This window comes from Hoplias malabaricus, chromosome 12 (assembly GCF_029633855.1).
Source record: "Hoplias malabaricus isolate fHopMal1 chromosome 12, fHopMal1.hap1, whole genome shotgun sequence".
Taxonomy (NCBI): domain Eukaryota; kingdom Metazoa; phylum Chordata; class Actinopteri; order Characiformes; family Erythrinidae; genus Hoplias; species Hoplias malabaricus.
In genome coordinates, this window is record NC_089811.1 from 10,091,824 (window position 1) to 10,112,303 (window position 20,480).

General features: G+C 40.0%; 2 protein-coding genes across 2 annotated transcripts in view; one reads left to right on the plus strand and one right to left on the minus strand.

Moving 5' to 3' along the window:
- Nucleotides 1-1,044, minus strand: part of hs6st3b (heparan sulfate 6-O-sulfotransferase 3b) — a 63,420-nt gene extending 62,376 nt beyond the window's left edge. Inside the window, exon 1 of the mRNA XM_066686964.1 lies at nucleotides 509-1,044. Within this exon, the coding sequence (XP_066543061.1) occupies nucleotides 509-1,044 (536 nt within the window). The remainder of the gene's footprint in view (nucleotides 1-508) is intronic.
- Nucleotides 1,045-2,546: 1,502 nt separating this feature from the next.
- The window catches only part of LOC136710716 (UDP-glucose:glycoprotein glucosyltransferase 2-like), a 37,437-nt gene continuing 19,503 nt past the window's right edge, over nucleotides 2,547-20,480 (plus strand). The window contains exons 1-22 of the mRNA XM_066686495.1: nucleotides 2,547-2,615; nucleotides 3,627-3,757; nucleotides 3,971-4,053; nucleotides 5,017-5,147; nucleotides 5,516-5,628; nucleotides 6,019-6,196; nucleotides 6,330-6,426; nucleotides 6,525-6,597; nucleotides 7,290-7,390; nucleotides 10,166-10,265; nucleotides 11,287-11,347; nucleotides 12,033-12,124; nucleotides 12,744-12,894; nucleotides 13,374-13,493; nucleotides 13,874-13,959; nucleotides 14,676-14,811; nucleotides 15,970-16,101; nucleotides 17,687-17,851; nucleotides 17,952-18,075; nucleotides 18,330-18,428; nucleotides 18,853-18,947; nucleotides 19,277-19,486. Of these exons, the coding sequence (XP_066542592.1) occupies nucleotides 2,592-2,615; nucleotides 3,627-3,757; nucleotides 3,971-4,053; nucleotides 5,017-5,147; nucleotides 5,516-5,628; nucleotides 6,019-6,196; nucleotides 6,330-6,426; nucleotides 6,525-6,597; nucleotides 7,290-7,390; nucleotides 10,166-10,265; nucleotides 11,287-11,347; nucleotides 12,033-12,124; nucleotides 12,744-12,894; nucleotides 13,374-13,493; nucleotides 13,874-13,959; nucleotides 14,676-14,811; nucleotides 15,970-16,101; nucleotides 17,687-17,851; nucleotides 17,952-18,075; nucleotides 18,330-18,428; nucleotides 18,853-18,947; nucleotides 19,277-19,486 (2,502 nt within the window). The 5' untranslated portion in view covers nucleotides 2,547-2,591. The remainder of the gene's footprint in view (nucleotides 2,616-3,626; nucleotides 3,758-3,970; nucleotides 4,054-5,016; nucleotides 5,148-5,515; nucleotides 5,629-6,018; nucleotides 6,197-6,329; nucleotides 6,427-6,524; nucleotides 6,598-7,289; nucleotides 7,391-10,165; nucleotides 10,266-11,286; nucleotides 11,348-12,032; nucleotides 12,125-12,743; nucleotides 12,895-13,373; nucleotides 13,494-13,873; nucleotides 13,960-14,675; nucleotides 14,812-15,969; nucleotides 16,102-17,686; nucleotides 17,852-17,951; nucleotides 18,076-18,329; nucleotides 18,429-18,852; nucleotides 18,948-19,276; nucleotides 19,487-20,480) is intronic.

A 20,480-nucleotide genomic window follows, 5' to 3' on the forward strand; every position in this document is an offset into this window, starting at 1 on the left:
CACCAAATTTATTAGATAGTTACCATTTTACATGCAACAACATACTGAGATATTAAGTCATTTGTCATATATTTGATAAGTCCTCATTTTAATAAACTATAATGCGTATGAGATAGCAAGTCATGATCAGGAGATACTAGGTGACACATGAATTAATAATTAGTATAAGATACTTTGTCATAACTATGAGATAGTTAATAATGAATATGAGACACTCGTATGTTTCTTAGACACTACATCATATTTATGAAATACGTCGTCTATGGCCTAATAAACCATTATCATATACTACTACGTCATACATGAGTATGCTTTCTAAAGGAACAGCTGGCATCCCAGTCAAAGTTAAACCCGTCTGGCAGACTGAACTTTTGTTGTTAACAGTGCAAGGGATGCAGCTCACGCGCTTTAAAAGATTCCCACTTTCTACAAACAAATGGAAACACTCCCTCTTTTCAGCCTCACTCAACGCGTCCACGAGCCGCACTTCACAGCTCCGTTAACTCACCGTTTGCGCGCGCTCTCCCGCTGCTGCTTCTTGTCCATGATGAGCGGCACGCAGCTGGTGAGCTCGGTCCAGTCCGCGTGCAGCCCGCAGCTCCAGCCCGTGGAGAAGCGAGAGAAAAGCCACGACTCGTCGGCGCCCGGGCGGCGGCAGCTGCAGCGCTTCAGCCCCGGGCTGCAGTCGCACGGCCGCTCGAGCCGCAGGTTCCGCACGAGGTGGCGGCCGAACGTGGTGCCGCCGGTCTTCTGTATGTGCAGGAACACGATCACGTCACCGCCGTGCATGTCGAAGTCCACGCGCCGCGACACGTCCCGTTCCGTGAAGCCGAACCGGGAGGCGGATACGGCGGGGGTGTCGGAGTCCGTGTCAGGGTCCCTGTCCTGGTCCTGGTCATCAGCTGTGGAGAAGCCCCTCAGCCGTTCCCCGCCGCCCAGAGAACACGACTGACCCCCGGCCGGACACAGGTACTGATAACCGATCATAACGAACAGCAGCACGAGCACGGGCACGAGCAGCAGCTTGTTCGGTCTCTCGTTCATTCTCACAAGCGGAGAACACACGCGGAGTCCGTGCCTTGGTACGCGCCTATCATTCTCTCCATTCGCTTCAGTCAGGGGGGAGTTGGCAAAGTTTACAAACCGCAGCCGAAAGCTGGTAAAAACGCATGGTTTCCTCGCAGTAAATATGTGCAAACGTGTAAACGAACGCTGGAGTTGACGTTTCTTTCCCGGAAAACGAAAAAAACAACTACAAAAAGCAAATAAACAACTCAAGAAAATGTGAGAAAAACAACCTCACATCCCGCGTGCTCCATTCTGAGCTGAGCGCGCGCACCAGCCCCGAGCACTCACTGGCGTTTTACTTATTTATTTATTTAATTTATTTATTCATTCGTTCGTTTTTATTTATTTATTTTGTATCCCGGCCCTCAAACGCCGTCTCGAGCTCTGATTGGCTTAGAAGTTCACACATGCAGGAACTCCTCGTCCATTCATGAGCTGCGCTGTCACAAGCTCCGCCCTTGCCGTGCAACGATTGGCTAGTACAGATCACTGTCATGTATTTTGTCTCAAAAGGAATCACGTTGTAGAATTCTGACATGCCACCGCCATCTAGAACTCAGAAACCATCTGCAGGATCTAGAACTAAGGTTTAGAACTTAGGGTTTAAATGATCAGCCAATCCTAGCGCTGGAGGGAAGATGTCAGCCAATCAAGGCGCAAGAGGGCGGGGTTTATGTGCGGAGTCATCGATGGTGCTGAATGAATACTGTAGCGTTTACACCTATAGGAATGGGCGCTTAAATTCATAAACAACCAAGTAACTACAGTGATAAATGAACATTTATATTGACATAACGCGTTGTGGAATTTACATAGATTTATCAAAACCCATGCTTAATTAAATCGTTAAAATTTAAACAAAGTTATTCTGAAAGGATGTGAAATTTATTTATTGCTGACACAGGACGCTCCTTTTTTATTTGTTAGTTGTTCGTTCGTTCGTTTGTTTATTGGTGAAACGTTACTCCAGCATCACTGCTGTGTCTGATCCATGATAAAGTGTGTACACAACAAAATATGCACAGCAACAGAGCTGTTTGTAGATCCTAACCAGTCAGTGGTAGCTGACAAAAATGACTGGAAGAAGGTTTTAATGTTTTGACTGATCAGTGCATATCACATAAAAAATATTAAATTAAATACTTCACTTGGTTTATTTGAATTATATAGTTCTACTGCATCTCTTTAATGTCTGGAATCGACTCTTTCCACTTTAATTGTGAAAGGAGTTGACTCTTTTAATCGACTTTGATCACGTGAATTTGGAGTAGGAATCGATTCCCATTACTCTAATGGGAAAAGGAATCGACTCGTGGATTTCAGAGGATAGTTGTCCTGGAAAGTGCCTGGAAATCATATTGTTGTTTTTTTCATTAAGTTTATATAAGCAGATATCAATATAAATATCATATAAATACAGTTCATCTGGGGGTTTATGTGTTTGTTATGTGAATACTGTGCGGTTTAATGTTTTCTGGGTGTTATTAGTGCTGAGAAGGAGTTAAAGAAGCAGGACCCGTTTAATGGCGGCTCGCAGGGAAACCGGGGTAAGATAACGGTAAACTGTCGGTCTGTGGGTTTTTATTGAGTAAAGAAGCCTTTATTTACGATAATGAGAAAACCACAGTCGCTTATGTTTCTGTCGATGATAGTGAACAATGTTAGCTATAATTCATATAAACACAGACGATTCAATAGACTTCAGTCTGGTTTTAATTGTAGAATTACCTTCTTACTCTGTTATAGAAGCTTTTACTACATTTACCTGTTTTGGTACACTGTATTGTTCTTTGTTATATTTTCAACGGTCGTTTTTATGTGAGGACATACAACTAACTGTGGAAATGTTTATTTGACTCGTTAACATTAGACCAGCTACGTGGCACCAGTGTTAACTTAGCACCATTTACATAAAAACTCCTAACACCAGGACAGACTACATGATCTCCATTATATTTTATTTTCGTCGTTTTTGTTGAGAAACGTTTGCTTTTATTCATTTTCAATGGAAATACCAGGAATATATGTACACATTTTATTAAAGTCTTCCTCCCATCATCAGACACCTACAATCTCAGCTCTGTTCGTCAGAATCAGATTTAGAAGTTATTTTCAAGAAAAAAATCCCTTTCCTGCAGATTGAAAGCCCACCTTGCAAGTTCAGGATATTGGTTCTTTAGGTTTGTGATGTAAGAAACACAGGCTGTCTGAAACTAGGTTTTTGAGATTGCTTTTGGAACACATGCCACCGAATATATATGTATATGTATATATTTTTAACAGCACCACACAGTCTTGCTAATAATGTTAAACACTATACTTTCAGTTCAGGGGTTCTATTTTTTGTGGCCATAATTATATAAGTTATTCACCTTATCTGTTTACTTTAAAAAGACAAATGCACATTGTTTAAATAAATTGAGTGAACCAAAAAACAAAAGAATCCTAAAAAAAAACTTGAGAAAACATGTTGAAAAACATGAGAACTGTTGGAGTTGTAGAAGCAGCAATTTCCGCTTATTAGTTATGGTCAACTGTTGCTTTGTGCTTGTTCTCAGTGTAAGAACATGAGCATCCACTGGCTGCTGCTGATTCTGATTCAGCTTCATTACGTTCACGCCGCACAGAAAGGAGTGACCGCCAGTCTGAAAGCTAAATGGCCCCAAACTCCGCTTCTACTGGAGACCAGGTAAACTGCAGTCACAGAAAATATCTCAAAGCAAAAGTGCCATGTCAGAGATTTGTAATAGATATAATAGATATCTGACTTTGTTGTGAATTAATTGTTTCTCAGATTGACTTTAGGAAATGGTTCTAATCTTAAAAGTCCTGACTCCAGTGTTTCAGCTGCTTGTCTGTTCTCACAGAAACAAACTGATATGATTCTTTCTGTGATCTCTAGTGAATTCTTCAGTGAAAGTGGAGATGAGAAGTTTTGGCAGTTTGTCGATACGGTGAAGGAGCTGACAGTGTATAAACATGGAGGTGAGTGTAAGGAACTCATTCGTTCTGGATTTCTGTTGCAGGACAATTTATGGTGCTTTTCCACTGCGTGGGATCGACTCGGCTCACATTGAACTTATTTATTTTCCACTAGCACAGCTCCCTCAAGAAAAGCAGTCCCTAAAGGGAATTGCAGCCTTGAAAACCTCAACAACACTCGCTGTAAAGTTAGGCGCTGTTTACTAGATGTGTATTCGAGTGTGTTTTTTTTATTTTTATTTTTCTGAACTGAACAGTTCTCACTTATCAGGTTTTCTTGTTGCACTTTTGATCTTTGCTGGAGATTTCCGTCGGCCATTGGCCCAAAAACCTCAGGGGAATGTTACGAGCCTCCATTGTGAGTTGAATAAAAATAAATGCGAAAGCTGCTGTGACTTCAGGGATTTTACAAGTGGTGAGTTTATGCTGGAGCTCTACATTTTGTGGTGTTTGACAGGTCCCTCTGGCCAGTCAGCACTCTGTAGGGTTTACACATCACGGTTTAGTACCTACTCCTCTCGGTTGGAACTGTAACAAAGCAGGAGCTGAAAAAGTGCCTGGTTAGAAGGACCATGTACCAGATTTGAGCAGTGGAAAAGCAAAAGAGCCAAGCCGAGTCGGGTAGGGTCCATGCAGTGGAAAAGGCCGTTAGTTCCTTCTAGCAGTTGTGACTAGGTTGTCTTTGGAGGCTTCTCTGGTGAAAAGGAGTAATGGCACAACACAACAGCAAGCAGAGGAGCTTCTTACGTGGTGCCAATTTAAAAATTTCTGCCGACTCTGCAGACTTATGAGCTGGTACTGGGATTTACTTGTGATACTTGTGAATGTACCCTTCCAAAGAATATTTTCAATGTTGCATCATTTTAGCCAGTTTTGACCACATCAGTGGCCAGTAGTGGGGGTCAGTTCTGTGTGAGATTGAAATAACTTTGGAAATGAATCCGTTTATTTTCATTTGCCCAACAGAATCTGTCAGATCGTACTATAACCTGATCATAAAAAAGGCTGGTCAGTTCTTCACTGGTCTCCAGGTCAGTTTGCTGAAGCTTGCTCTGTCTCTCAGGGCCTACTCACCTGCTGTACATGCATTCCAACAGGTGAGGCACTCTCCATATACACACAATGTACAGTGTAATAGATTGTGTCAGGTTTTCACAGTTGATTCAAAGACTTATGTTTTAATTTACAGGTTCTAAATAGGCACCCACTTAATTTCTTTTACTGTGGAGTGTGAATGAAAGAGTGAATTGTTAAATGACTGATATTGAAATTGTAGCTTTCAAAAAGTTCAACAAAAATATTAGTACCTTGTTTGAAACTCTTTCAAAATGCTCAAAATGTTGATTATCGGTAATTTCTTACTAATATTTTTGTATTTGTGCATCCTTAAACATTTCCATTGCTGTATTTCTTTAATAGAAATAGACTGATCTATTTCTTCATTCCTCTGTATGATCCTCTGTAGATTGCCAGTGATGAGCCTCCACCCGAGGCCTGTTCTGCGTTTGTTTCTGTTCACGGTGAGCTTGCCTGCAGCACCAAGGACATGAAGAAACTCCTGAAGACAGCTGCAGGCAGGTAACACACTCTCATCCGCAAGGCATTTACACCAGGACTTGTTTCTTCTTTGTGAGCGCTTTTGTATATTGGGGTTTTAACTCCGCAGTTGCCCTGGATATTAAGCTTCTTTATTCGGAAATTATATTAGTCCATGCTTTGCTGAATCTGCTCCTTGCTCAAGTCTCAGGCAGGAGTCCCATCTCTCCAGAAGAGCCGTGATCAATAGCTTTAGCCAAGTTTTCATTAAGAGTTGATTAAAAGTAGACCATGCTTGTGCTCTGGTTACTGGATTCTTTGATGTGAGCTGGAATAGCTGATTTAAAGATGCTGACTAATCCCGCAGTGTAAATACAGTATTGTGTCGTCCAGTATTTAGCTAGGAATGTGCATTCAGTTTTATATTTACAGGCCAAAGCCATACCTTTACAAGAATGATCACAAGTACCCAGGGGCCAATGGGACAGATCTTCCTGTGGTAATCCTCTATGCTGAGATCGGCACCAAAAAGTTCAACACGTTCCATAAGGTTCTTTCTGAGAAGGCTGAACTAGGGAAGCTGGTCTATGTGCTGCGTCATTTCGTGGCTGTGAGTATCTCGAGGCTTGTTTGGTCAGTAATTCCTTTATATGCTTCCTCTTTACCCCATTCAGAGTATTGATGAAGTATTACATTTTATATGTGGTTACATATAAATTAACTGGTGCTTTTTATCACCACAGGAGCCAAAGAAGCAGAGCATATTTTTGTCAGGTTATGGAGTCGAGCTCGCTATTAAAAGTACAGAATACAAAGCAGTGGATGACACCAAAGTTAAAGGTGTGTATTGTGGCAGAAAATTGATAGATACATGCTTTGGGTTGTTCTTAATCATGAGTCGATGATTAGAGATCTTTTTATTTGCTTCTCTTCTTTAGATTCCAAGTCATCCACATCCTATGAGGAAGATGACACTGATGAGGTCCAGGGCTTCTTGTTTGGAAAATTAAAGTAAGCACATTCACGACATGTTCATTAAATGTCTGTTGTTTCATAGGAAATAGTTCACAAAGCTTGTCCAGCCTCACAGCTTTATTGACAGTGACAATAGTGAACATAAACAGAAATAAAAGCAAACAAAAACTAATCAAACAAACAAAAATTTTATTAACAAACATCAAATAAACAAACATTGCTCACTACCGCCCTCTAAAGAAGCCATTAATAAATATCAAATAAATAATCATCGCTCGTTGCCATCCTCTAAAGATGTTATCAACAAAAATCATATAAACAAACATTAATCACCACTGCCCTCTACTGGTGTTCCTAATAAACATCAATTGAACAGACATCGCGGCTCTCTAAAGGAGTAATTGACAAAAATTCAAATAAACAAACATCGCTCACTGCTGCCATCTTAGAGAACGTATAACTTGTTTCTTTTATTTAAGTTCATTTTACTCGACCCAGCTGCTTGTCTTGACATAAACATCATAAAAGATGCATATCATCACTGTCTAATTAAAAACATGTATCTCCCAAAATAGTAACTTTACAGGTGAAGGAAAAAACCTTCTTGATTTTCAGTGGAAGGCAGTGTAAAATAAATTTTATTCCAGATAATTTTGATGCATTTCTACTGGTCTTTTCCTCATGAATTTTCATGCAGTGTCATAACACCCATTATCTGCCTTGTTCAGGGAGTCTCATCCAGAACTGAGGGAGCAGTTAGTGGAGCTGAGGAGGCATCTACTGGAGAGCACCAACGACATGGCCCCTCTGAAAGTGTGGGAGCTGCAAGGTAGCTTTTATTAATGGCTCTGTGTTAGACTCAGAATCCCAGGCTCTTTGTGGGTGTGAGGAGCTTCTGCAGAAAGGTGTCTGGATGATGAATGGAGAGGGGGTGGAAATGTGGTGTTTTCCGCCCATCTCTGGTACAGCGATCTGTTCTGCTTCCATGCTCTGACTGCTGAACAGATGCTAATGGCCAGAGCCAAGTTTACTGGCTTTTACCTGCTCTTTGAGGGTGGGAGACTGTTCTGTAAGTCGACTAGGGGCGCATAAAGTTTTCTGCCAATATTTTGATAGTTTGTGAACACCTGTTCCTCCACATTTGGTACATCTACTGAGGTTTTAGACGAGATGTAGAAACATTTATGTTAAGATTTGGAGGCAGCCAAGAGAACAATAGTGAAGTCAACTATTTATGTTGAATGATGAGTTTTGGTTTATTTCCAGCTCATCCCAAAGGTATTGGATAGAGCTCCACCACCCCAGAGAGCACAGTCCCATGGCACGGTGCCTTAAAGCTCATGTTCAATTGGTCCCAGAGCATCCCATGCCACTTGCAAAGCTTTTATATGGTGATTATACAAACTATGTGTGCACAATTAAGTGCCTTCCAATTTCAAGTGTCCACAAATATAGGCCTGTTTCATTTTCAGGTGAAATAAGCACAGTTTAGATCTGTCCCAAAACCTAGTGAGCTGCCTAGGCACTGACTGCATAGACAGCTGTTTAAAGGCTAAGCACCATTTAATGGACCTCCATGAATATTTCACATTATTTTAGTTACTGACATATATAAGTATGAATTAAAATGAAAATAGCAGCTTAATTTGCTTTAAAGCTGACAATTTTATTAAATTGATGGAAAAGCCCGAGCTCGCTACGGAAATTCTTGAACGCAACCGTGACGTCACTGGTGGACAACAGCTGAACAACGCCGCGGTAAAACACCGTTATGACTGACTGTTATGACAGTATCTAGCTAAATAACCAACATTATTCATGACAATAGCCTAGAAATAAGCTAAACTCAAATTTACCGTTATTCTTGTAAATGTGATCGAAGTCGAACTCGAATTCATCCGACACTATAAACCTCCGTAATGCAGCTACGTAGCCGAGTATAATCCGAGACACCGAGTTTAGGGAGTCAAGCTAACGTTAACTAACACCAACTAAAACAGGCGAAGTGAGTGTCCTTACCCTGTTTACCTCCATGTTACAGAGGCTCTTGAACACCTTTCGTTGGTGTCCTTACATGTCCATAGTGTTGGAAAAGCGCCAGTGAAATGAGCTACAGATAACGGAGTGAGCGGAGGGTCCTTTCCAAAGTGCCCGTTTAAAGTGGACAAATTTAGTCCATTTTCTGGATATTTTGGGATCTTTGGGCCATTTGTTCACAGATGTCCCACTGTACATTGTAATTGCAGCCAAAAACAACACACCTTTTCATCATTTTGCATTAAATTAAGTGCAGCTTCTAGAGTTGTTGTCCACCGTCTACGTCACAGGCAAGACGCCTATTAGAGTTTCCGAACACCGTTGGGGGGGGGGGCGGACCAACGGTCTTTTAAACCTTATTCCTTGAATTAATAAGAAATAACATGTTTTCTGACTATCAATAAACACAAGTTAGGAACTCAAATTCCACTGTATTTATTTGTTTGACACTTTCATAGAGCTGGTGCTTAGCCTTTAAGTTGGCATCGTTCTAACGGCCGTCTGTCCTCATGAGGCAGATTACTGAGACCCTTTAGTTAGAGAGCGACTGGGTCACTGCTTGTTCCCGCCCACCGCACTCAACCGGTGTTTTACCTCAGCGTTTCTGAGTGGTGGATTCTAATCTTCACATTTCTATTGCGGTTTTAAATATTTTTTATATTTAAAGAGCGATACAGACGTTGTGTCATGGGATTGCCTTCACTGCTGAGGAAGTGCTGGATGCTGCCTGAAAATTCAGCCAGATTATTTTCTAGTAGAGAGCATAATGAAGTTTTTATGAATTGGGACAGTCTACGTGTTGGGAGCGTGCACACTATGATGTAAAATGCTCTCTAGTTAGACAGCTCAGTAGGTTTTGGGACAGGCCCATTGTCTACGGAGAATATTTTAATGCCCATATAACATTAGCTGAATTTAGCATTCATTCATCCATTTATCCATTCGCCTGTTCAGTGTTACGGTGGGTCCGTGACCTACCCGGGGGTGGGGGATTGAACCCAGAACCTCAGTGCACTGCAGCTGTGTGGCTGTGACTCTACTTGTTGCCTCATGTAGCTGGAATAAAATAACATAAACCAGGGTGCATTTTCCGTTTTATATGTTGTATCAAATATATTAGAAACATACAATGTGTGTTAACTTCTTTCTGCACTTAGACAATCAACAAAACATGCCATTAAATCAGAACTTTTGTATAAGTCTATAAAGTCTATTAGGAACCCAGGCCCATTATTCATAACACATTATCACCACATTGAGTGCTGAAAGGATCTATTATTCCACTCTGACTTTTACATCAAAACCAGTCATAAAGTCTCATTACGTCCTCCTCTTCCTCTCCAACGTACCAATTATTTCCTCATTCCCTCCCCCTGAAAGGCGCAGAGTGAATATTTGAAAGCTGTATATTCATGTACCTTCCATTATGCCATTATGAAATGAAATAAGTGGCTGGTAACCTGATTGCTTTATTTAGAGCGCTCGTCTTCATAATGAATTGCTTTGATAAGCCTTAACAGTCTGGAGTTTCTGAAGTGTGTTCTGGAATGTTCTCTGCATTAAACAGACCTGAGCTTCCAGGCGGCTGCTCGGATCATGTCGGTGCCAAAATTTGATTCCCTCAAACTGATGCGGGACCTCAGCCAGAACTTCCCCAGCAGAGCCAGGTAAATACATTTCCTTCAGCCTTTCAGAGGGTGAATGTTGTTGCAGCACAGCGGTGAGGAGATACAGAAATTAGACCTGTTTACATCCATAAATACAGTTAAATGAAATCCCCTTTATAAGGGATGTACCAGTATGGGAATTGTGGGCCAATGATGATCCAGTGAAACATATCGTTGGCTCCTCTGGTAAAGAAAGGGAACTAGATTGGGAAAAGAAGTTCTTGACGTCCATATTTGTGGCTCTTCGAATTTGGTAAATGGAAGTATTGCGGAGACTAGGATATAAAAAAAAAAGGTATTTAGTTTAAAAATCACAGGAGAAAAGGGACAATGTATTTCACATGCCATATTATGATCATTCATGATTAATATAACCATTGATTAATGAGGAATATGTGAGGTTTCAGGTCTGGATAGGCCATTCTTGGTCTTCCTGCTATCATCGCTGCTGTCTGCTGTGCCTGCTTAGTGTTGAAGCTATTTTTTGATGTTCTTGGCTCTGTGTACCATTTTGTAATCACATTGGGTTCATGAAAAGTGCTGTACAACTGTATTATTATTAATAATAATTTGTAATATTTCCACGTTTGTGTTTTAAGCTTGAAAAAGGATGAAAGGACGTAATGTTTAACGCAAATTACAAACTGTTTGGTACATTTTATGCTGAATAACTCCATAAAATGCTCTTTGAAATAGAGAAATACATTCACTTATTGGAACACATCTTAATGAGCACATCTTTCTTTGCACTCAGATAACATTTCAGGAAGCTTGCTTATGAAGTAAATTTGGCTTGTTTTTAATGTGGGATATTGAGCTAGCGGAACTCCAGACAGTTTTATGTGTGTGTGAGAGAAAAATGCTGAGTCAGTGCTGGCTTTTGGGAGTTTACACTGAGTCAGCTCAGCAGATATAACATCTTAAAGATGCACAGGTTTGGGAGATTAAAATGTCTTTTTACGACTGGTCCGGGCCTATGGAAGTAGATGATAGTGACTGTGCATGTTTTATTGTCACACAGATCACTGACTAGAGTGGCTGTAAACCCAGAAATGAGGAAGGAAATCGAGGAGAACCAAAAGGTGTGTTTTTTCTTCTTCTTCTTTTTTTGATACACAGTTGCGTATGAGACAGATCCTAAAGTTCATGAGCTGTGTGGCTGTTCAGCTTTAGATAGAAACTGATATGACATAATTTACAGCAGGGTGAGAAAGCCAGACGCCATGCTTTTCTTTTGGCCGTGAAGTCATTTTAAAGAGATTTCTCTGGGGATATTCGATATTAGATTCATTTTTTTTAAAATAGATTCATTCATTATTGTGTAGTAATGTTGGAAAGCCAAAGGAAAATGGTGAAAGTCAGATGTTTGCAAAATATATTGAAAGATTTAGAAGAACTGGGATGCCTAACAAATACGATGCAATATTTATATTGATGCAATAAAACAATATGAAAAGTGCTTGCACTGGACCTTCGCTGCTTATCGATTTTGTGGTCTATTTTGATTACTTGCATCATGGACAGAAAGAAAGCTGTAGGTGTCGAACAACCCACTGTACATTTGTTTTAAAATATCATAGCAACTCTCTCAAAAAGAGTGACAGTTCTAATAAGCTAATAAACACGTGAAGGCCATGTTGCCTGGCTGTTAAAATAATGAAGAGTGGTTTCATCGAATTATTTTGCACATCGGAGGTTGGGAGTTTTCCCACATAAATGTTAAACTATGGAAACAAAGGTCGATGACAGCTCTTTCTTGTTTTGTAGAGACTAAGTGAGACAATGGGAATTCACCCTGGAGATGCTGGTCTTTTCATTAATGGGATCCACATTGATCTGGACCTTCATAACCCTTTCAGGTGAAAGCTCTTTTAGTCAGTTGCCATTCTTCAGCACCCACAAGTGCTTTATGTGGTTGGCGTTGTGAGAACCAGGGCTGTTCACACACTGAGAAGAAGAGTTTTATGTGGCTCACTGTGAGAAATATTCAATGCTAAATAAAATAATTGTAGAAATGTCTTTGAAAAAAACTACTTGTAATAGATTTATGTGCTTCTGTGCATGTAGTAAAATGGAGCAATATTATAATATTTTATAAATACAGCGATGAATTGTTAAAAAAGGGAGTGGATTCAAAGGAGCCAGGGTGTGCCAGAGGTTCATTGCATTTTGCCAATTAGGAAAGAGCTGACCTCACCTTTTTTGGTTCTGATTCATATGCACCAAATTGTTTACTCCATATTTATAACAAACACCCACATGGTATAATGTTAGCCTAAAATTATGGTATTGTTTACAAGAGGAACAGTTCAAAGATGTGTAAACAGCATTACAAATATATGCTGCTACAACATATTAATGCAAAAAAAAATTCTTCTTTGATTTTGTGATTTTTATATTAAAATATTTACACCCTCAATAATAATTGTACTTTTCCTTACTAAGATAAAGTACTTTTCTCTCTCTTTCTTCGAAAAGCATCCTGGACAGTATCCGAGGAGAGGCCAAGCTCCTGGAGGGGCTTCACAACCTGGGCATAAAGGGAAACAGCATGAGCAAGTTCCTGCGTTTACCTCTGACCGCTGTGGAGGACAGTTACGCTCTGGACATCAGGCACTCGGCTATAATGGTGAGAGTGATCATTTTAGTGGTAACACTTGCAGGAAATTTATATTTGTATTTACAGTAATTTACAGATTTTTTTAAATTATTATATTTAAAATGAAAATAAGTGATTATTTTACATATCTGATTTGTTTCGGAATGATCATACTGTGGAAAATTAAATGAAAAGGAACCTGCAGAGATTGTGATTTCATGTAAATTTGCCAGGGGGGTGTATATGTAAAGTAATGAACTAAAAATATATTTGCATGTTTTGCATCCCATTACTATGTGCACATTCAAATTTCACAGTGAGAGATTAATGGCTATTTCTTAGGCATGCAAATGTCCTGCATAATTTTGTGATACTGAATTTGTACATGTTGTTACACATCCGGATGGTCCTTTAATAGTCCCTGTATTTGAAACGGATAACAATTGGGGGAAAAAAAAGTATTTATTAGTAAATACTAAGGCTTAACATGTTTTAATTTTCTGTTCCAGTGGATCAACGATATTGAGAGGGACTCGACCTATCGGACCTGGCCCTCAAGTCTGCAGGAGCTCCTCAGAGCCACGTTTCCTGGAGTCATTCGTCAAATTCGAAGAAACTTCTTTAATTTGGTTAGCATTTTATTTCAACGTTATTTATAATTTTGCATTATTTACTTTTTTCCCTATCTATCTCCCACACTCTCTCTCTGGATTGGTAGAACGGTTCATCTCCCATCACTCCGTGTAATCATTGGCCATATGGGACTGTATGTAAGCTGGTGAAACAGAACGTGCTCTTACTGTTCTGCTCCAGTCATGTTGCCTGAGCTTGCTTTTTCTCTCCCAGCTGCGTAGCATGGCGTGATTGGGTGAGACGTAACTAGTGGGTTGAATTGGAAAGGACTAGAAAGCGTAAATCAGGCTCAAGATTATGTCTTTCTTCTGTTGTATGTTTTCCTTTTCTGTCTATCTGCTGTGGATGTTTAAATGTTATCACCTCCTTTTTCCAGGTTCTGTTTCTGGACCCAGCTCAGGAGGACAGCATTGAGCTGGTCAAACTGGCCGAGCTCTTTTACAAGCATAAGATTCCCCTCAGGTGAGAACCCACGTAAATAATAATCACTTTAAAGGACCCTGGGTAGTTGAGCTGTAATAGGAACTACCTATTACCACACACCCCAGGATTCCAGGTGAGTGCTGTAAAAGTGAATTACTCTCTGCAAATCTAGGGGGAGCCCAGGAGCAAAATTACCTACCTTTAATAATATTATGACACACTTTGTATCTGATACATTATCCAATGCTCAAGTCCAATTAAATTAAATGAACAGATAATGGGAAATGTCTTACATAAATGTAATTTAAAGTGTGTACGTGGACATTGAGCCTATAAGAGACGTAGGGAATTCAAACAATAATACATTAAGACTAAAAGACAAATAAATATAGTAATAAAAATAGTGTATTGCTGTGCATCTACTAATAAATGGCTAAAATGAAATCACAGGACAACAAGAAAATCTTCAGCCTTATCTAATGGGGCTTTAATTTGCATAAAGTAAACAAAGCTAATGATGAGCTAATGATCAGGAAAACTCTTAAAGCACTGGAGATGGGGGAAACTCTGATTTAAAGCATATGTGAAAGTGATTTGAAACAATGCAGGTCTGTTATCGCTAATCACTCTGATTGTGGGAATGTGCCACTAATCACTTAATTGCTGCTGTAACTGTTTAATGGGATTTTATTTGTTGTCAGAGCAAAACATTTTAAAGTAAATGCGCTTGTTTTTTCTTTCTTTCTTTCTTTTAGGATTGGATTTGTCTTTGTTGTGAATGTGGATGATAAAGTAGATGGGTTTGAAGATGCTGGAGTTGCTTTCTTCAGAGTTTTGAACTACATCGCAGAAGAATATGATATAACTCAGGCTTTCTTATCCATGGTTTCTGTAAGTGGACCTTGGATTCATTTTGATTTTGGCAGAAATGTAGTTTGTGGTTTTGTTTCTTTGGTTTCAGTGTTTTATTTAAAACGCTCTCATTTAAACAGCTATTAAGTAAATTATATTTTTATTTTCAGTGTAAGAAACAGGGAAGAAGGCATATATTTAACAGAAAAGTCTCAACTACTAAATCTTTTTCTACAACATTAATTATGTCCAATCTTTGCCTTTTTAAAACTGCTTCCATTGATTTTTTGGAAACTTGATTTCCTATCAAAGAAATCTGAAGCCGCTTCTCCAGTGTTCAGTCTGAGATGTTGGTTGCAGCTTCTGTCTTTCACCTTCCACGTAATAAACACACACATACATCTTTGTGACCAGACAGTGCTCTTGGGTCTTCAATACTTTGTTCTGAGACTACCATCAGCTGCTTTGCTTTTTCGTCTCTCACAAACCAAACTCTGGATTTTCCAAACTCTTCATTTTCATTTGTTCAGAGATTTACCTATGGTCTCTGAGGAATTGCGTTTCAGAGGCTTTTTTTTTAGCTATTAGCCGTTCTCAGGGGGCTTTTTGATAGGGTGACCAGGCGTACTCTTTTTTAGACTTAAAAAAATGTCTGGGCGGAATTTCACAAACGTCCGGGATTTTGTTTTTCTAGAGCTTACATAGAATTTCGAGACGCTTTTTGTTCACAAACTAGTCCCGCCCTCCCCTACTCCGATTGGTTCGCTTGAGTGAGAAGGGGGCGTGGTGAAGTAGCCTAAAATCTTCTGATTGGACGGTCTGACTGTAGAGCTACCGTTATTGGTCGATAACCTTCTCTGTAAACATTTAATTGGTCAGTCTGCACGTCAGTAGTCCTTTTTTACGTCAAGCAAAGCTCATGTACCTACACTCATCTCGAGCAGCTATGCCGAAACGTAAATGTAAGTTCTTGGATGAATTAAAAAAGGAAATCCCCATGTTTTGTGCAGCAAATAAAGGTGTAAAGGACCTAAAAGGGTGAGAGCTCATCACTCCGTCATACCAACCCCCCGCCCCCCCCCCCCCCCCCCCCCACCGCTGCCGTGTCCTATTTTTCTGCATCTCAGATCTGGTCACCATATTTTAGATGCAATTGACAATGATAGTGACATCCAAATGTCTTTTATGCTTCTGCAGATCTATAACAAAGTCAATGTTGGAGATTCCTTATCAGTCGACAAAGTGACCTCATACCTGAAGAAGAAATTTCCAAAAGCGAACATTGCGAGAATTCTCGGGCCAGACTCAGAATATGATGACAATCGAAAGGTATTCAATTTAATTTATTTTGAATAAAGAATGATGATTCTGGGTGTTACATAGAGATAAGAAAATGTGCTGGCTTTCTTTTACTCCAGTCCAAGACATGAAGTTCTATATGTATGGTACTGGTAGCTTGTATATCATATGAGTTAAGAGTTATTTAATCATATTTTGTGAGATTAACTTTTGGAAGCACAGTGTGATCAGGAGCCTTTGACAGTAAAGTGTAAACTGATTGTAATGCAGCACACACTCGTGTTGTCTGAGGAGGGGTGGAGTCCATGAATACATTTCTGAAGGGAATAACACATACGGAGGTAAAATATTCTGTGTAAATTATGGAATGCAATGCAGTGTTTCCAGCATATTGACAATGTTTTCTTAAGTCTAAGGGTAAAGAGTGCAGCCCTATTAATAGAAAAATTACTTATCATTTGTGGTATTACATGCAAACATCCTAAAATACATTCAGGTGTCTAGCTTAGTGTATTTCTCTCTAATTATTATTATTGAATAACAGGTATATGTCAAGGGCTGAACGATTAGCGGAAAGTAATGATTTGCATATTTGTTGGAACAATTTTGTTATTGTAATTCAACTTGCAGTTATTTTCTCTAAATTAGGAACAAGACATGTTTTTATAAACATGAAGATCATCAACATTTTTGGCCTCAACTGTCTCCATTTTTCATTTTTGAAAGCTTTGCTCTAGGTAATGTAGGCTAGAATTGAATTTGAAAATTGCTCTCAGATTGCGATTTTGATAGTAAAACTTATTTTATCCCATGCGTGTGCAGAAAAGCACTGAAAGATGTGTCAAAACATGTGGGTGGTACTGTTTGCTATAAAGGAGGTCCTCGGGTTACGTCAGTCCCGAGTTACAATGTTTTGTGGTTACGACACATCTCCCATTTACTGTATAAAGCCTTGTTTCGACTTAAGTGGTTTTGTGTCGTAACGTGAACTTCGTGTGTGGTGTGCGCGGTGGAAGAATACACGGTTACGCGGCTCGGGACCGAGGAGGATAGGTGTGAGGATAGGATAAGTGCTTACAGTATGTTATTTACGTACAGTATGTACGTATGTTCCGACTTACACCGAAAATCGGTTTATGACGTGACGTAGGAACGGATCAACGTCGTAAGTCGAGGACCCCCTGTATACAGACACTTCTTCGGTACATAATTCAACTAACAGCTTAGCTTAAAATGTGCTGTCTTATATATTCTCAGTTAACTTTGTCATCATTTAATCAGTGAATGTGACTTGGCCTTATTGGTCCAGTCGACAGTGCACAATCACTTTATCAACACTTCATTTTGTTCTTACAGTTTACCAGCTTAAAATGTACTGATATGTACCTATTCTGGTCAGTGTACTTCTCTGAGGATGTAACTTACTCATTGATTATGCATACCTCTGTACATCTCAAGTCATCTATTCATCCACCCAAACAACTGCTTTTGGACTTACAAAGCCATTGTCCCAGTTAATAATGTTTTATGTGTGTGTTATTTTCACAAGCCTGGGGTCATTAAGTAAAGAATGCTCTGGTTTAATTGTATTGATAATCTGTTGTGATGTTTTCAGACTGGAGGAGTGTTCTACAGGAAGAGTGGCCTGGATCCGCTCCCCTTGGCTCTGTTTAATGGGGTCCCTCTCAGCAAAGAGGAGATGGATCCGGACGAGCTGGAGACCATCCTCCTCCAGCGCATCATGGATGCAACCAACTTCTTCCAGAGAGCTGTCTTCATGGTAGACTTGGGTTTTTCATGTCCTTCATTTGCATCTTTTTCATGCTGAAGACTGAAAAACATTTGTAATGTTACTGGTGAATCTGCGCCTCAAATCACAGGGTCAGATTTCTGAAGGTGTGGATGTGGTGGATTTTTTAATGGAGCAGGCTAACGTAGTGCCACGTATCAATCCCATGATTCTGAGTCCTGAGCGGAGATATCTGGACTTCACTGCGTCCCCAGGTAAAAATCCAAGTCAGAGAATACGATATTACACAAACTTTACCCTTAATGTCTTGTCTGTGGTCATGGTTATGGTTGTTGTTATTAATTTGGTACTCAGTTAATGTGCAACCCCCCAACGTTTCTCAGTGTGTGTGACAGAGTGAGTCTTTTTATAAAGCTGGATTTTAAGGCTTAAGGTGAACTCGCAGCGCTCACGTCAGTGTCTCCACGCTACTGCTTGACTGCCTCTTGTTTTTGTGTTAAACTGACAGTTGCTGATGACTGGGATGACTCAACAATGTTTTCGTTCCTGGACTCCAAGGACAAGACTGCAGTTGTTTCCAAGAGAATGAAGTATTTAACCAAGCACGGTGAGCATCTGAGAAAAAACCTCTGCTTTTCAAAGAGCGCGAAGCATTTTTTTTTTTTGTGTTGTGCTTCGAAGAGAAATTCCCTGATGAAATCATGAAGCTGATTTGTTGTTTGCTTCTGATTTTCCTTCATGAATAAAACACCTACAAATTGATTTGTTTGTTTTGTTACTCCTGCTTGTTGTTCCGTTTGCGAAGCCACTGTCACAGTTTGCGGATCGTTCAATATTTACCCGCGATGTTTGCCGGCATATTTATTTTTCCTCTTTGCAGATTTTGTGACATTGATGCATGCTTTGAGCTCTGTTTTTTTTTTAAAGATCTTGCAGAGACTACTCATTTTATTTATGGCTGCAGAAATACACTGCATGGCCTTTTCCGGTGAGCACCGCAGCACTTTGAATAAGTAATTGTTTTCCTGCAGAAGAGGAGACGGTGCTCGGAGTGACCATTTGGATTATTGCGGATATTGAGCAGGCCCCCGGGAGGCAGATGTTGCTGAATGCCTTGAAACATATGGTGAGCTGCTGCTGTTTTTATTTCCAATTAGTTGTAGCCACAAGAAACATATAATCTTCAGAGAGCACGAGGCGTAGGCTCCTCAGTAATTAATTTGAGAACAATTTATCACCGGAACCCCTCCCTGGGTACACTTTTGTGGCACTGGTAATGAACAAGCAAGAACGTTCTGCCGAGTCATGCCTTCGAAAGGACGTTTGTTTGTTTGTTTATTTATTTTATGGTACGTTGCGGATTCCTCTTAAAATAATTATGCTTTATCGTGTGAAAAATGTCTGCAGGCTCTTGCTGTTTCTGCAAATCTGTAACCCTTAGTTTTTGTGCCGCAGAAGTCCGGTGGTTCCAGTAGCCGTGTTGGTGTGATTAATCACCCCAGCGGAAAGCCCACAGAGGAAAACAGCAGCCTATACAGAGCCATCTGGGCCTCCTTACTCACCCAGACCTCCAAAAACACACTGGAATTCACCCTCAAACTCCTTGAAGAGGAGAGCATTCATCTCCTCGCACGGGGTACCAAGATTAAAGATCTGATCTTGCAGGTTAGTGGTGCATAAAACACTGACGCTGGCCATATACCAGCACTAAGTGCTACGCTTTGCCTGGCCGTGTTGTATTTCTCATCCCTGCTTATGCCTTTGAATCACATACTTCTCCAAAGACCATGGTTTATTCTTTTCATCTTGAGTACATTTCAGTGTTATAGACTCTGGCGTCTTTTGCATGTTCACTATATTGATTTTGTTCCTGCCTTCCCTCCGGTACCTTTAAGTGGCCATGCAGCACTCAACACATATTCACTCGGTGTGAACACTTTGACCCAAACGCGATAAGGTGTGGAGCCAGTAAGTGTTCTCTATGAGCATCTGTCTGTTTGACATCATCTTAAAGAGCACATTTGCTGTGAAAGGTTTTAAGTGTTTTTGATGCCTTAAATCAACTCTTTTAAAGGCTAATTACCACTTAATGGACCTCCATGAATATTTAACATTATTTTAGTTACTGACAGATATAAGTATGAATTAAAATGAAAATAGCAGCTTAATTTGCTTTAAAACTGACAATTTTATTAAATTGATGGAAAAACCAGAGCTCGCTACGGAAATTCTTGAACGCAACAGTGACGTCACTGGTGGACAACAGCTGAACAACGCCGCGGTAAAACACTGTTATGACAGTATCTAGCTAGCTAAATAACCAACATTATTCATGACAATAGCCTAGCAATAAGCTAAACTCAAATGTAGAGGTACCGTTATTCTTGTAAATGTGATCGAAGTCGAACTCGAATTCATCCGACACTATAAACCTCCGTAATGCAGCTACGTAGCCGAGTATAATCTGAGCTACCGAGTTTAGCAAGTCAAGCTAACGCTAACTAACACCAACTAAAACAGGCGAAGTGAGTGTCCTTACCCTGTTTACCTCCATGTTACAGAGGCTCTTGAACACGTTTCATTGGTGTCCTTACATGCCCATAGTGTTGGAAAAGCGCCAGAGCTACAGATAACGGAGTGAGTGGATGGTCCTTTCCAA